The following is a 16298-nucleotide window of genomic DNA, read 5'->3' on the forward strand; positions in this document are numbered from 1 at the left end:
TGTATTATTAAATGCACAATGTTTTGATAGAATTATTAAATGCCCCTTTTTTGGGTCTATCTATTAATGCGGCTAATGAACTACTATTAAAAGCATCATTTAAGATGTAATACGTATGCCCAAGTTTGTTCAGTCCTAATCCAAAGAACTTGACGTATTTCTCAAGCATTACTCACATGGTTTCGTGCTCTCTCCAATTACACATAACATCACATAATAGTAGTTTGCTATCAGAAATTCTGGCACAAGAATCTCAAAATTTTAGGGACCGTTGGTAACGTTATTCTAATAGTATTATTTGTATTTTTTGGAAATATATATGGGTAAAAAAATGTTTAAAAATACATGTAATGTTGTTTAAAACCTGAAAACATATGTTTAAGAAATGCAATGCATGATGTCAAAGATATTTAAACAAAGTTTTGCATAAATATCTAATATAATTTACACTTTCGAGCAAAATGTAAATTTCCCAAAATCAAGAATCTCATTATTAAAATAGTCATATTCTCATCATTCCTGTGGCGCATCAAAAACATTATGGACTGATAGTCTGGCGGATTGAATTTAAGATCTTCAAGTTTATATCGTGTCCTAAATCAGACGAATGAATCTACCGCTTGAACACCCTAATTTCTTGAAAATATTATTTCTTTCTTGTCCTATGTGAAGAGACATAGCAAACCGTATTTTTTGACTATTGTTCCATGTAGTACACGTTGAATAAGCAAAAGAATGATTACATACAAACAAATGGAGCATAATTTTCAATCTTGGTGCAGTCATGCCAATTTCCGTAGTCCGTATAAGCACCGACACATTAGGAGTAGGCACTGTGTGTATTTTATCACCCAAGGGACATAGTTGGTATAACCTAGTCAACTATAGCTACATGGTCTGCTTAATTTATGTGACATTGATTGTATAAACAATAGTACTCAATAATTAAAGAATGTCTTTATATGCAGTGTCGTCAAATGGAACAGTAACTTCCAAAATCAATTGCGTATGTCATTTTGTTAATCATTGATACTATTATTAATAGACTATATATAAATATAATTATAGCTCTCATTAAAATATTGTAAGAATTGATGGGAGATTTACTTTGGAGAGAATTTTGTTGGCCAAACAGGGGTCCAAGTCATTCAAAATAAATTGATCTTTGAGTTAACCCAAGCAGGCACACGGGTCTCTCATTTTTCATCCTTAACGTAAACATTCAAAACAATCTCTCCTTGTTCCTCATTATCACCACTAGGAGTGGTGGTCTAGTGGTCATTGGGCATTTAGGCTTACTCTCAAGTGGTTTGACAGACAAAAGATCTCAAGTTTGAATAATACAATGGAAGACGCTTAGGAAACTTCATGCTTCCAATTTAATATCCACTAGAGCCCTCGTGAGGTTGGTACATAATAAGTTGTGGCTGACAGGTTTCTCTATTTGCAGACTTGAATACAACAGGTGAGATGCTATTATGGTAATGTTCCGGTAGAGAACTACTCTGATCGCCCTCTTTTATCATTTTTATTTATAATTATTTTTTAAATCTGATTAAAAATATTAGATTAAATAATCAAAAGTAAAAACAATGTTTAGGTATTTCTTTAAGGCAAAGAATCCCGATCACATATTAAGTTAAAATAACATTTAGATATTATCGAGATTTGATTAGTCTTTGGTTCCCTATTCCATGCATGATGCATACACCAATTAATTACTAAGATTAATCTTTAGAGATTATCTTAAGGAATTGGTTGGATGCTATTAGAGAGAGAGAGAGAGAGAGAGCGTTGAACACGAGTCAATTCCTCACCACAAAAAATCACTATACCAATCAATCAATTTATATATCTTATTGTTTCAAAGTTGTAGTGGTATATTAAGAATTAAGTCCATTTTGTTTGACATCCCCATCCAGCTAAAGTTGCTCCAGGATGCAAAAAAAAAAAAGATTTTGTGTTCATTCAAAGTGCTACCTTAAATATCACTTACATATAATAAAGATCATAATCATGTAAAGTTGGATCTTCCAAGTGCACAGTAGACTTTGAATATGTTTAGGTAGGTCCTCAAATTGAAATAAAGATCCCACTCATATGATTCACGGTTGTCTATAAAAACAGTAATAATGACCTATGGTGGGTGCTTTTTCTCCTTTTTTGGCTTTATTGTGGGAGCTTTTGGAGGTACTTAAAATACTGTAATTTTCAATCGCTTAGGTAGATAATTATTCGATGATGATCAAATCAACAACGGCCAGTGTTTAAAGGAGGATTTATGCATCTAAATGGAGCACGATTGGTCTACTATGTGACAATCATCCTTCCCTCAAGCTACATATTTTATGGTGCGATAAAAATATGTTATTTAGTGTGCATTTGGTATTTGACTTAAAAAAGTTAATTTTTTTTTTTATACTATTTAGTTTATTTTTGCTATTATTTATGGGTCTTATTGTACTTTTTGATACTATTAACGGGTTTTACTGTACTATTTTAGCTACTTTTTAGCTTTATTTACAGTACTTTCAGGCAAAAATTTTCAATTTCAGCTAAATAAACTGTTTCCAAATAGATACTTAATATGTTACATGCGTCCACTTGTATCAACTCACTTAACAAATATGTCGAGTTGAAATTAAAAGTTTTGACACAATTATTAAATATATCGAATTCGAATTAATCCATATAGTTGAATAGATACTGAGACTATATAAATTGATAGTTGTCACCACTAAGGAGGTTTTTATTGTATTTGCTTGACTTTGATTGAAACTAAATATTATTTACTTAAAACTCAAGCCTAAATAATCAAAAGTTTTGTGGTTCAGTGGAATTATCAGGTTACCTCTATAAAGTTGAATATAGTTACAAATCCTCTTAACCTTACTTTTGTAAGCTAAAAAAAGGGGTAAATGACGTTTATTTAAACCTTTTATCACATTTTTTTTTCCCTATTAAGATTGTTAACACTAAATTAATATCACATGAGTCATGGCTAACTAGTTTAGATTAAATTTATTTCAAATTTTAAGTTTTAAATGAAACTCACATGTAAAACGCTAAGGTTGAAATTTTTTACATATTTAAAAAAGTTTGAATTTTAAATAAAAAATTTTAAAGTTCAAAAAGTAATTTACCAAAAAAAAAATCAGGCCAATATATATATATATATATATATATTGGTTTAATAGGATGCGTTAACTTGAAATGGACCCATGACAAAGATTTGTGGTCTCAAGTTCAAGGCCCACTTGTCGTTGGGTTCTCGCAATGCATGTGTTTTGTCCACTGAATTCTTGATCTGCGCTTGCCAAAACTCCACCACAGGAAACTGGGAAAGTGAAAAGCAATATAGAGGTTAAGGTTACAATTAAACAGTAAAAAAAATGTTATCTATGCCAATTGAAAAATGTTACTTTATCAAAAAAAAAAATCATATCATTGCCAAACAATCCTAATATGCATTCAAATTCACATAAAAAACATGCAAATCTTTGAGATAAGTGCTTTTTTTTTTTTTTTTTTTTTCACCCTTAAAATTTTATAAATAAATGATAATTAATTAAGAGAAGAAAGAGAGAAAGTCCTAGGCCGTCTCTATCCTCGAGAATAAAGACCCAAGAAGGAAGAGAGAAAAATGTGAAAGGCCCATCCCACATACAAAAGTTAGCCCAACGGACACTATTATGCGCTAGTAAGTTTACATTTTGCATAACAAAATGAAATCTCAACATATAAAAAAAATGATTCAGCTCAGTAACTGACTTGAAATCACCCTAAAAAAAAAAAGGCAAGTTGAGCTTGTGGTCTTTTGTCAAGGAAATGGCCAAACTAACAGTAGCAGCTTCACCTAGAAGAGGCTTGAGATGAGTGCTTTTCTTCTTGTATTTGGTGACATGACATTTTGTACAAAAAGCAACTCTAGGAATATGAATGTGACTTACATGAGGATTAGTTGGTCCTATAAAAAAATCTGTCAAGTTGTTGTTGTTGTTGTGTATTTTGTTTTATTTATTTTCTTAGAACCTATTCCTCCAGCACAAGAGATAGGTTCTTATTAGAAGTTAAAAGTTAGAACCATTTTTCAATCCACACTTTAACATCAGTCAACTCAAGTGTCAAGTTAAGAGGGAGAATTTGCTTTATGAATTATTATGCCCAAGTCTGCTTAAGGACTAAGGAGTCTAAACTGGGCCTATTCTTTCAGGCCCAAATTCAAGGAGCATATGCCTTGTCTAGGGCTCAATATCCCAAACTTGTCCAAGGCCTTTATATCAGGCCCATTCTTGTGCCATAAACCAATTTAATTGTGTTTAGTGACATGTAATATATATATATATATATATATAATGTAATTAAAATATTACTAATAGGATAAATATCTTTATTTCGTATATTAATTATTTTAAGTGATGCATTAATTAATTAAGTATAATAAAATTTTGATGTCATTTTTCTAAGGTGTATATGAGAAGCAATTGATTTGAAATATGACATTCTTGCACAAATTTATTTACTTTTGCAATAATTAAAACAAAGTCCAACAACAGAAAAAAGAAATAGTTTATTAACACAATCAAGAATGTAAAAAAAAAAAAAAAAAAAAAAAATGAAAGCATTTTTATTTTATCAAAACGATATTTGCATTCTTGAGTAAATATGAAATATATCCATCTATATCAGTCATTATATTATGCAATTTTCAAATTTGTAAACATATATAGTATGATTAAATCACCATGTCACTCTTATTGTCTCTCTATTATGTCTATAAAATAAAACACTAAAGATACAATTTTTTATAAGGAAAATTATTCAAATATTGGAGGAAACTAATAACAAAATATACCGCAGGAGTTTTAATTTCACAACTGCTAAAGAGATAAAATAAAGTGAAGAATAATCCAAATTCAAACCTAAAGTCAAGATAATCTACACAAAATTTTCAAAATTCTAATTCAAAGTCAAAAACAATCCACACAAGCCATAAAAAAAAATTAAAAAAAAAGGGGGAAATTTTAACCAACGCCCATGATCTTTTATTAGCTTGTGATTGAATTAACTTTTCCAAAAAGTTAATTAATTGATTTTTCCACAAGTGGAACACAATAGCATGCGATATCTTTTCTCTAATTTGGGGCAATCAATAGTCCGTAGTATTTCTAAGACTTTGCACATCTTTTCTCTAATTTGGGCACTAATTTAGTGAGACATCACATGACTTGTGTTGTGGACAGATATATCAGATTGAAGACTTAAACTTTGAAGAGACCTGTGCGAGGGTTAAATGGAAGAGAAATTGATGAGACTAGGCACAAAACCTACCAATCTTCAATGTCTTCAAGCATTTAGAAACCCCTCGGACAGAAACTCTCAACTTTTCACAAATTTTAATTTTTAAATAAATAAGAGAACTTAATTCTCTTAAATTTAGAAGTGATATCAGATTGAGACATTTGATATATTCTATAGTCGTACATGATTGTAGCCCAGTCAATAGAATTTTAATATTGCCCCATTTTATCTCCAAGCGTTGAAAATGGGACTCGAAACCTCCAGGCATACTTGGAAAGGATGTCATATTAGGACAATCAATTACATGAAAATTCTCAACAATAAGAAAGGTGTGTAGTGCATCTAGAAAACAACTCAATTTCATACATCATTTTATACGGAGAGAGATGCAAAAGGGTCATATTATCCTCATCTGGTGAGATGAACACCATATCATCACAATTTTACATGAATGTTCTATAATAAAAAATATATTAAGGGATGTAAGGGTGGTGAGCTTGCTGCTAATATTTTTGAATGTTGTGCTTTTAATTTCTTTAATCTTTAAATTCTTAAGAGAAGAGAAATGGCATGGAGCACTAGCTAGTTAATCACATATGTTGTTGCTGTTGCCTTCATAGCTTCCAACAATCTTACATTCCCTATTCTACTTATTTCCAAAACCCTAAGACATGGTAGAAGCCTGAGAGTGGGAAGGACCTCTTATTTGTTACAATCCTTAAATTTGATTCTCAATCAAATTATCATAACAAACCATCCCTAGCATCACGACTTGTCAAAATCCATGATGAGAATTTCTTTCCTTCATTGTTTTTGATTCTTAAGCTTTTCAAATAATGGTGAGGCTAGAGACCTTTCAGCACCTCTTCATCATGATTGTGATTACCTTTTCTTTTCTCACTCCAACAATATCCCAACTTTAAGCATCCCAATTCTTTGATATGATGACATGCATCTTGGTCCATAACAAAAAAATGGCAATGTTATTAGAGACACAAACATCGAGTGTTTATAGTTTTTTTCATCCTCTTCCTCCTCATTGGACACAAACATTGACTTGCATTTGTTATATATAATTATATATAAAGCTTAATTTAGTGACCGTTTAGGATTCGTTTATTTTGTTGAAACTGAAAACTTTTTACTGAAAGTACTGTAGATAAAGGTAAAAGTTAGTTGAAATAGTATTGTGTGACCCACGAATAGTACCAAAAAGTATATAAAGACTCATAAATAGTAGCAAAAATAAGCTGAATAGTAAAATAAGTTAGTAAAAATGATTCATGTCAAACGCACATTAAGTGTGAGATTATTTAGCATTTGTACATGTATAGATTAGTGTGCATTTGACATTGGCTTAAAAAGCTAGTTTTTTTTACTATTCAGCTTACTTTTATTACTATTCATGTGTCTCATTGCATTTTTTGGTACTATTTATGAGTCTCACTATACTATTTTAGTTTTATCTACAGTATTTTCAACAAAAAGTTTTCAGTTTCAGCTAAATAAGCTGTTCCCAAAGTGTCTGTTTGGCAAAGATTATTTTTGACAACTTATTTTACTATTCAGCTTATTTTTGTTACTATTTATGGGTTTCAGTGCACTTTTTGAGGTCTTACTTTATTATTTCAGTTAACTTTTACCTTTATCTACAATATTTTTAGCAAAAAATTTTTAGTTTCAGTAAAATAAGCAGATCCCAAACTTTTACCTTTATTTTGGGATCAAATCATATTACTTGTTTAAATTAATCTAAAGTTTGTGAGGTTGACATGATATAATTTAATTGTTGCATTATGAAAGTAGTATCAATAGTAAACTAACGTGAAAATTATATTATTCATGTCACCATTTATCAAATTAACAAATTTTGTGAAAATAATATGATGCTCGCAACTTGTTAAAGTAAAAAGTTATCGCAGCTTGTTAAGGTAAAAAGTTATCCAAAAGATAGTAAAAAAAAAAAAAAGAAAAAGAAAAATGTGTTGGTAGCATTGCTCATTTAATTAACCCAATCTGTATGTCACATTAAAAAAAAAATATCCACAATCTGTAGAAGGGTGTAGATAATAATATAATTATAATAAGTTTATAAAATTAATCTCATTTTGACTTTGTCTTTCTTTAAACAAATCAAAACCTGCCACGTCACCAACATGCTTGAACCCACGTGCTCATGATCTCACCCAACCCAAACAATCAATCCTATGCGTCACAGCCTCAAACCTTTGGCTTTGTATCCCTTTGAAACACAAATCAAAACCTTCTCAACCCAAAAAACCTTTTTCTCTCTTCCATTCTAAACTCTAATCCCTCACACACCCTATATTTTCTCTCCCTCTACATGGGTTTCTGACCGTTAATGCTTTAATCAAATATTTTCCCATATTTTCTCTTCCTTTCTTCTTGGTGGGTTATCTTTCTCTTTTTGATTTTTTTGCTTGGTTTTATCATCTGGGTGTTTCTCAAAATGGGTAAAAATCAAGCTTACAAAGCTATGCAGAGAGCCAGGCTGGGCTCTAGCTCTGCTGGGCCTGATGAGGTTGAAGATGGCATGGTTTGTACCCTTTCATACTATTTCTCATTCTTAATTCTAATCCTTTTATGTTAATTTTGGTTTTAAAAATGTTAAATACTTGAATTTCATGCTTGTAGTTGCTTGTATAGTGTTTATTAAATTGATGTCTGGTTCTAATATTTAAGCTCATGTTTAATGAAATTAACAGTATTGTGTGAAAATTTTCCTGCCAGAGATGTGTCTTTTAGGTTTGTGATTCGAATTGTGATGAGTTAGTTGTTAAGTATTTGTTAAAATAAATCTGTGGTTTTGATTGGTGACCAAGTATTGAGTGAGGTGTGTGAGTATTTCATGCAAAAGATATGTTTTTTAAGGTTGTTTTGAATTGTGATGAGTTAATGAGATATCCATGGTTCAATTTTATTTGATAGAAATCAAAATGTTTGTTTGACTTCTTGGATCAATGTTGTCTTTTTTTAAAGATAAAAACTTTAGGACTAGAATTTGACTGTTGCAATGACTAGGATTTTCACCTGTAGATTGTAGTTCATTGGTGATGAATATTAGCATAGGTTGATTCTATTTATGAAGTAGCTACCCTGCCCTTGTAATGTCTTTTATATAGATGTGCGCGCGTGCATGCACGCGCACTAAATGTAGGGGTGCCTGCTGCATCCCTGTTTGCATCTTATTGGCATATTTCAGTGATCATTATTTAGAGTAACAGTGTCCACACCAACAATGACTTTGTGAATTGTCACTACCGAAATAGTGGTCATTCTTCCTCAGGCCTCTAGATTTCTTGAATTGATTGTCACCCATGTATAACCAAGAAAAGATTTTCTGATGAGCACCACTGAATCCAATCTCTCCATCAAACTAATGCCCCTTTTTGAGGAAGAGCTTCTTGCTAATGCAGAACTATGTCACTTTGTAGGACATTACCTGAATCTTAGAACTTGATTTTTATTGCTCTCTTTTTATTGCTCTCTTTCATGATTAAACCATAGTGAGATCTTAAGCAAGGTTTGTTTATATATATATTATAAAAATTTGATAAAATAATCCAGTATAATAGTTGCTTGTTGGATGTTTTCTTTTCCTGTTCTGTAACTGATGAGGACAGTCGCAGGTGGATGGTTCATTTCATTCACCAGAGTGGCATGCTGCTCGTTTGGCCAGCCTTAAAACTTCTCACACGATCACCTGGGAAGAGTATAAAAAGAAGCAAAAGGTAATCTGTTGGACATAGCTAAACTTTATTGCAAGTTTATGAGAGTTTTCTTCATCTGTTTCTTCAGTACCTTCATGCAATCATCTCCCATAGACGTGTCATAATTGTGTAAATAATCTGATTTCACAAGAATAAGTATTCATAATGGTGAATTTAAGGTGTTTTTTTTTTTTGGTGGTTTATTTGTGTCAAGGTAGTTTTTTTTTGGTTATATTACACTTTTACTTTCATAAAAGGAATGCAAATGGGGTTTGATATCATATGAGCAAATGAAATGCATGGATATGCATAAGAAGAAAACTCATTTCTTATTTATGTGCAAATATATGCCCAAGAATTTATAAAATAAGTTTATTTAATTATTTGAAACCTTGCTTTCATTAATTTTGAACCAAGTTGTCTTTGACAAGGAAAAAATTTTTGAACAAAGTTTTACGTGACTATGGTGGTATGTAGTGGAGAGCAATTTTCTTTGGAGGAAAATAGAAAAAAAATTTATGGGAACTCTTAGGGGGGTGGTGCTTGATGGTTGGCAGGGCTCCCTATGGAGTAAGCCTATGTTAGAACGTTAGAAATTAATGGTCCAGTTTCTCTGGATTTCTTCGATGAGGTTGGCGATGGCTTAAAAATCCATTTTTGGTGTGGAGAGGATACTGATTAACAGGTTCATGGAATTATTTCAGATAGCCAGGAACAAAGATGCTACTGTGATTGTTTGAGGGGAGGCATACAGTGACCCTTCATTTATTTGGGGCATTTAGGATTGGGAAATAGAATCAATGGAGGTATTTTTGGATGGTTCATATGTTGCCAAAGTAAACTTGAGGGGAAGATAAGCTGATTTGGTGTGTTTTTTTCCCAAAGATTTGAGGCTTTTGTGTTAACCTTATAGATGGCCTTCAGGAAAGATGTTGAATGTAAATTCCTTGGAGGTGTATATAGCAGGCTAGAGCTCCTCCATGAGTGGCATCTTTTGTTTTGACAGCTGCAAAGGACAAGATTCTAACAACAATACATAATTTGAGGAAATAGGGAATCATAATTGCTGATTGGTGTTGCATGCGAAGGGCTTGTAGTGAGTCGGTGGACCATATGTTCTTACGTTTTGAGTTTGGTAGAGAATTATGGTGTTTGAGTTTTTTTGGGGTGATGTGGGTTATGCCAAGGTCTGTGATTGCCTTACTAGCTTATTGAATAGGACACTTTGGAAAGAATATTAGTTTTGAAATTTGGAAGGCTATCTCGTTGTGTTTACTGTGGAGTTTTTGGATGTTTAGATGAGTTTCAAAAGTACAAAGACAAATATCATGTTTGCCAACAGTAATTGCATCATAAAATTTAGAGTTATAAATTTAATTAACCCTAATATGCATGTACTATTTAAGGTTTAACCCCATGATACAACACCCCTTGAGAAAGGGTTTCCTGGATAGACTCAGGAACAACCACATAGGAAATAGAGGTAGTGAAAGCACTGAGATACAGAGACAAGTGTTCATATGACACAAAGCTAGATATTGGGTGAAAAGTATAACTGCGCTTACCTTTGCGCAATGCAATAGGCACAGAATTGAAATCAAGTGGCACCCTGGGGGAGACAGTGGCTTGATAGGAGAACCAACATCAAAGACAAGTTGAGGATGAGTTGGAGATGAATTTGCAGACATGGAAAGGTTCAGCAGAGGGTGGTTGCCGATGACTCTACCTGAAAAGGTTTCCCTGAAGTAGTGGTTGGTAGAATAAAAGGGATCAATTGAGGAAGGCAAACAAAAAGGTTATTTATAGGAAAGGAAGGAGGAGAAAAATAGGAAATATACTCAAAAGATTGTGATATTGGCTTAATAAACTGATGTTGAAGAGTCGGGGAATAACATTTGTATCCTTTCAAAGTATGACAGTTAGGAGAACACAGTCACACACTTAATAGACTTGGGACCCAACTTATCACACCATGGACCTAAAGCATGAGCATAGCAAACACATCCAAAGATTTTAGGAGTAAATGGAACATGGATGTATCAAGAGATAAGATAACATGAGGTATTTGACCACCCAAAACTGTGGAGGGCATACAGTTTATTACTTAATAAGGTAACAAGCAGTAAGCACACCACTGCAATATGGTTTTGGAACATTCATTTGGAGCAAAAGTGCACGAGTAACTTTCAACAGATGTCTTAACTTATGCCATGTTAAGCAATTATTTTGTCAAGTACGTGGACTGGATGACTGTTGAATTATGCCATGATTATAAAAAGATTGATTCCATGATGTATGAAACAATTCATGGGCATTATCTGATTAAAAAATGCAATTTGAAACATCAAGCTGAGTCTTTTATTTCCATAAAGAAAATTTGAAAATGGAGTATAACTTTGATATTTCTTTCATAAGATAAGATAAATGACTTGAGAGAAGATTAGTGTACTACTAATTTGGGTTTCCATACTGTTCCACAAAAAGCTATAAATTTGGGCATCATTAACTCTCCAATTGTATTTGGGATATGACACCAAGTACTATAATTTCTTTTTAACTAACAAGAAGACTTCTATTGACTGCGCCCATTGAGTATAATTGTTATTATTTAATTTGATTGAAGTCATTGAAAGCAATTAAGGAGAACACTGTGAATCGGGGCCCAATTATTATTATTATTAATTATTTTATTTTTTTTTGGGTTTTCCTGATAAAAAATTATTAGAGAAACATACACAGAAAACCAAACTTCACCAACTTAATCAACAGCCTGCAACTCCATAACCCAAACTTCACAAACAACTTAGCAACTCGCAACTCCATAACCAGAGCAACTGAATCAAGAAAACGAGAAACCAACATACAGAAACACTGGCTACTGGATAACAGCATTAAAGCAGAAAGGAAGAGAAGGTCAGCATGGAACCATTCCAGTCAATCATAAGGGATCCAACCCGTAACAATGACAGATATGAACAACGACAAGGTCAATTGAGAAACAATTGGGCAATGGCAAGGCAACGAGATAAGCATGGGACAACAGCGGTTGTCTCCCTGAATCGATGTCGGGGTCTAGTGACTAGATCTGTTGCTGTGAACCATAGACTCGAGTTTGAGAGTTAGTCCAAGGGTTGGAAGTTCCACAAGAAGTCGATTGTGAGAGCATTTGCTGATGGTGGGTTTGATGGCAGGGTTTATCTCAGGTCTGATGATGATCAGTGCCGATTGATGATGGTCGGCTATGGTTGAATGGGCTGTCTAGGTGGTTGACTATGCACGGTGGCTTTTTCATGGCATACATCGAGGTCTTTGATACCATGTTAACAATAATGGTATTATTATACTTAGGGTTAAAAAGCTAATTGACCGTAATACACATGTAATATTTATAGGTTGACCTACCATACCGAATTACCCAATGGCATTTACAACTTAAACAATATTACTCATAACAATGTTCAGGCAAACATGGATGATGTGATATATCCATTAGTATCAATAAGCTGCAATGTGTTGGCTGTGTAAAACCTTGCTGTTGGAGAGTCTTTCTCCAATGAGAATGAAGAATTGTTTTTTTGGGGCAACACCAGTAAAGAACTCACTACTGTGTCCTTGCTGGAGGTCCAACAAAGAGGGGAAGTACTTATATATATATATATATATATATATATATATTATTGGTAAGTTACCCAATCACTTGGTGGATTTTAGTCCATGACCTCACCCTCCACCTTGCTCTTACAAGGGGTGGAGGTTCCATTTGAACTAGGGCTCATTGCCAGAATTGGTTTTCTTATTATGAACATTGCACTTTGCATGCTTCCTCTAAATTATATAGAAACTACAAATTCTATGCTAAACTTAAAAATAAAAATCACATTAACTAAAAAAAAAAAAAATGTTGTGCATAGAAGCATTGAGTTAAAGCCATAGTTTAAAAGTGGCTCGGGCAGGGTTTAAAAGAAAACATTTCTTTGCAAATTTGTTTACAAGAGTACGAGAAAGAATTTTGTTCCTAAACTAAGGGCATGGATGATGAGATTAATGAAGAGATTGCACTTAAAGTCTATGTTATAGATTATCCAAAATTTGTGAATTTCCTATTTTAATTTGGGAGGCTGATTCATGTTTAATTTGGAGCATTTTGTTGCAGAGAACTAAATGGTCATTTGAGGGCTGTTGAATGCTTTTTAATCGCAAGGCTGCTTTCCTGAGTACTTGAAAATGATCTATAGTCTGGTTGTAATAGTTAAACTTCCTTGTGTATTGTTTTTTGTTATATACAATGCTCAGTACCTTATCATGTTCATGCATTATTTCACTCTATGCATGCATGCCTCCTCTATGCTTGCAAATTTTTCTATTGTTGGTTTCTTTATTTATTTTTACTATTCTCACTTATGAAATATGTATGAGATGTACTAGGAAGATGAATTGAAAAAGGGGGAAATGGAAGCTGATACAGATAGAATGATGAGAGAGTACAGAGCTCAACTGGATGCTGAAAGGGCACGTAAGCTTGCCCAGGGAAAGAACCACTCCAGTAGTAAATCTAGTCACAAAAAAGGTATGTGCAGTAAAGTGTTAAAAATAAAAAAAGGTTTTCCCTGTCTTGTGTTGTCTAGTATCTTTTCTTCTTCCTGAAGGCAATATCTATCTTTGCAGATAAGAAGGACAAAGATTTAAAGAAACGCAGCAGCAGCAGAAAGAGAAAGGTTCCTACAATTTCCTAAATTGTTATTACTCAGATTTGACACTTTATACATTCTAGAATAGCATCTGCTTACATTACATGATTAGATGCAAAATTCGATGTTACTTGACCTTCCTCCCATAAAATTTGAGCACATAGGGTGATCATCACCTTATGTTACCATAGTGAGGGAACCATTTTCAATGTCTAGTGATCATGGGGCACCCATTGGACCAGTCATACTGTGAGTCATGTAGGAAGTGAGCTTCTGAAGCAAGCTTCCCCCCCCCCCCCCCCCCCCCCCTCTCTCTCCTTTAGAAATTTTAAGACTGATACTTTCTTTGTGTTTCCTCAAATCTGATGTAAAGGAATTAGTTTTATAGTCATGCTTGAAAATTTAACTGTAATCTTGCTTGTCCATTTATAACTTTCTATTATACTGAAGTCTGCTATGACGTGCTTTTGGCATATGCATGAGTTCCTCCATTGGAAATTAGATGCATATGCTGTATCTGGTGGCTGTAAAATTGAAATCCCCCACTTCCCTTTGCTCATCCTGTCTGTTGGAGAGGAAGGGAGCATTTCATTTTACATTGAAGGGAACTGCAGAATTTGTAGTAGGCCAGGGGCAGTGGTGGCCGTATGTATTTTCATTTCCCTTTCCTGTTCATTTTTTGGTGCTTTAATGCTCTGTCTCTGGGTTGCTTCCCCGTTGCCCAATTCCTAAGGTATAAACATTTTTGTTTTCTGTTGGCATGCCATCAATATTAATCTTTTATTTATTGGTAAAAAATAATAGAAACTTCTGTAGCAATCATAGCTCAAAGCTTTTATTTTGTGAATTGTGTAGTGGCTTCAATCACTTGTAAACTTGCATAGAGTTGATGAAAGTTAAAACCAGGATTGAAAACGCCATCAATATTAATATTTTATTTATTGTTACAAAATAGTTTTTTTTTTTTTTTTTGGGTTGCAATCATAGTTCAAAAATTTATTTTTTGAATTGTGTAGTGGCTCCAATCCCTTGTAAACTTTGCATGGAGTTGATACAAGTTAAAACCAGAATTTGATTTTTAAAGTTACGTGAAGATTTGGTGGAATCCAAAAGTTAGCTATTCAAATTTATACACGACCATTTAATACGTGTCATGTCTCCAAATTACTTGATCATAGCCGTGCAACTCAATTGTTGCTGTTGTTTCTGACTCAATTTCTAAACCCACCCTCATTTGTCCCTGCAGCATTCAAGGAGGAGATCTTCTGAGTCTAGCTCCTCAAGTTCGTCTTCAGATTCTTCTAGTAGTGATGAAGAGGATAGAGAATCAAGAAGATCTAAATCCAGGTCTAAGAGAACTAAGAAGGAAAAGAAGCACAGGTCAAGATCCAAGCACTGTAGCAGTGACGATGACGAGGCTGATGGCCCTGTGCCACTTTCAAGATTCTTTGAGAGTGTAAAGAGCTAACATGTTGAAGATATTATTCTGTACTTATAAAAATTCTCTTGCTACTATAGGAGATGAATTCGTTCTTTCTTAATTAGCTCTTAGCAAATATGGATTGCATCGTTTCTTCCCTTTCTCAACTGTGAGCTCTTTGAGATGATATTTGGATTGCCATTTCTTTTTCTAAAGTTCAATTTTATGTTCTAGTCTGGTAGAATGTATCCTATCGTGTGTAATGAACTGTATTATACGAGTTCATGTAAGAATTTTATAGAACTTTGAGCAGGAAAATTGAAGTCATTACTCATGCAATCATGGTTTCCCCCAGCCCCCCTGAATTATTCAAAATTGGTTATACTTAGAACTAGTTGCTTGGTGTCTTTTCGGATCCGGTTTTATGGACAATTCATGAACAGCCTCAAACCATCCATTATCAATGCATTTTCCAGATGCTGTGATTGATAACATCACTCCAATTTTAGCATAAAACCATAGTCTTTAGTTGCTGCTAATAAATTTTCACAGGAGTTGGTGCGGGAGCTTATCCAGTTATATTTAAAGGTATGGTTGTACATCTTGCACGCAATATATATTGACTCTTGATTGGGATTTATAATCTTATTTGTACAAGAATTGTGCCAAACCTCCACTCATGCGCTATATCTAGTAGTAATATTTATTTTAATTAAGTAAATGAAAGTTCCCACTCGAAAAAGAAAAGAAGAGAAGCATTGGAAGCGAAGGTATGCTGAGGATGAGCATCAAAGCGAAGGTTATGGTACAAATTCACTTCAGTAGCATCTACTATTGAACAATTCTTCTAGGACCATATTATTTGTCACAACTTATTGAAGTAGTCGATTGTGAGTTGAGAACAATTACTTTTATATTGACTTTTTGCATATAGTTAACCACATTAGAGTTGTAGCTAAAATTTTACAAAATTTGCTTGCCTAGACTTTCACACTGCCAAAATATACACACACAGATTTCAAAGATAAATGTACGTTTGTTCAATCACGGGTGCCATACCCCTTGAACATGGCAATTACTAATGGCCTTTTTCTCCCGGAAAATTTGAGAACAAAGACCACAATTCATCATATAAAAATCATTGATCAGGCCATTACT

General features: G+C 33.4%; 1 protein-coding gene across 3 annotated transcripts; it reads left to right on the top strand.

Moving 5' to 3' along the window:
- Positions 1-7520: 7520 nt before the first annotated feature.
- On the top strand, positions 7521-15494 carry LOC115963731 (protein FAM133-like). Of its 3 annotated transcripts, none has more exons than XM_031082865.1 (5): positions 7521-7858; positions 8946-9053; positions 13458-13599; positions 13698-13747; positions 14967-15494. In XM_031082865.1, the coding sequence occupies exons 1-5, from the start codon at positions 7772-7774 to the stop codon at positions 15186-15188; spliced, it is 609 nt and encodes a 202-aa protein (XP_030938725.1). In that variant the 5' UTR covers positions 7521-7771; the 3' UTR covers positions 15189-15494. The 3 variants fall into 3 exon arrangements, with proteins under 3 accessions (XP_030938725.1, XP_030938726.1, XP_030938727.1); XM_031082866.1 differs by having other exon boundaries at positions 8952-9053; XM_031082867.1 differs by lacking the exon at positions 8946-9053.
- The last annotated feature ends 804 nt before the right edge of the window (positions 15495-16298 follow it).

The sequence above is a fragment of the Quercus lobata genome, chromosome 10, assembly GCF_001633185.2.
Source record: "Quercus lobata isolate SW786 chromosome 10, ValleyOak3.0 Primary Assembly, whole genome shotgun sequence".
NCBI classification, from domain to species: Eukaryota; Viridiplantae; Streptophyta; class Magnoliopsida; order Fagales; family Fagaceae; genus Quercus; species Quercus lobata.

Bases quoted from the DNA above. Each gene is read 5' to 3' on its own strand.
- LOC115963731 (XM_031082865.1), top strand. From the start codon at position 7,772: ATGGGTAAAAATCAAGCTTACAAAGCTATGCAGAGAGCCAGGCTGGGC. The intron at 9,054-13,457 runs GTAATCTGTTGG...GAGATGTACTAG, and splicing joins AGTATAAAAAGAAGCAAAAG to GAAGATGAATTGAAAAAGGG. The intron at 13,748-14,966 runs GTTCCTACAATT...TTGTCCCTGCAG, and splicing joins GCAGCAGCAGAAAGAGAAAG to CATTCAAGGAGGAGATCTTC.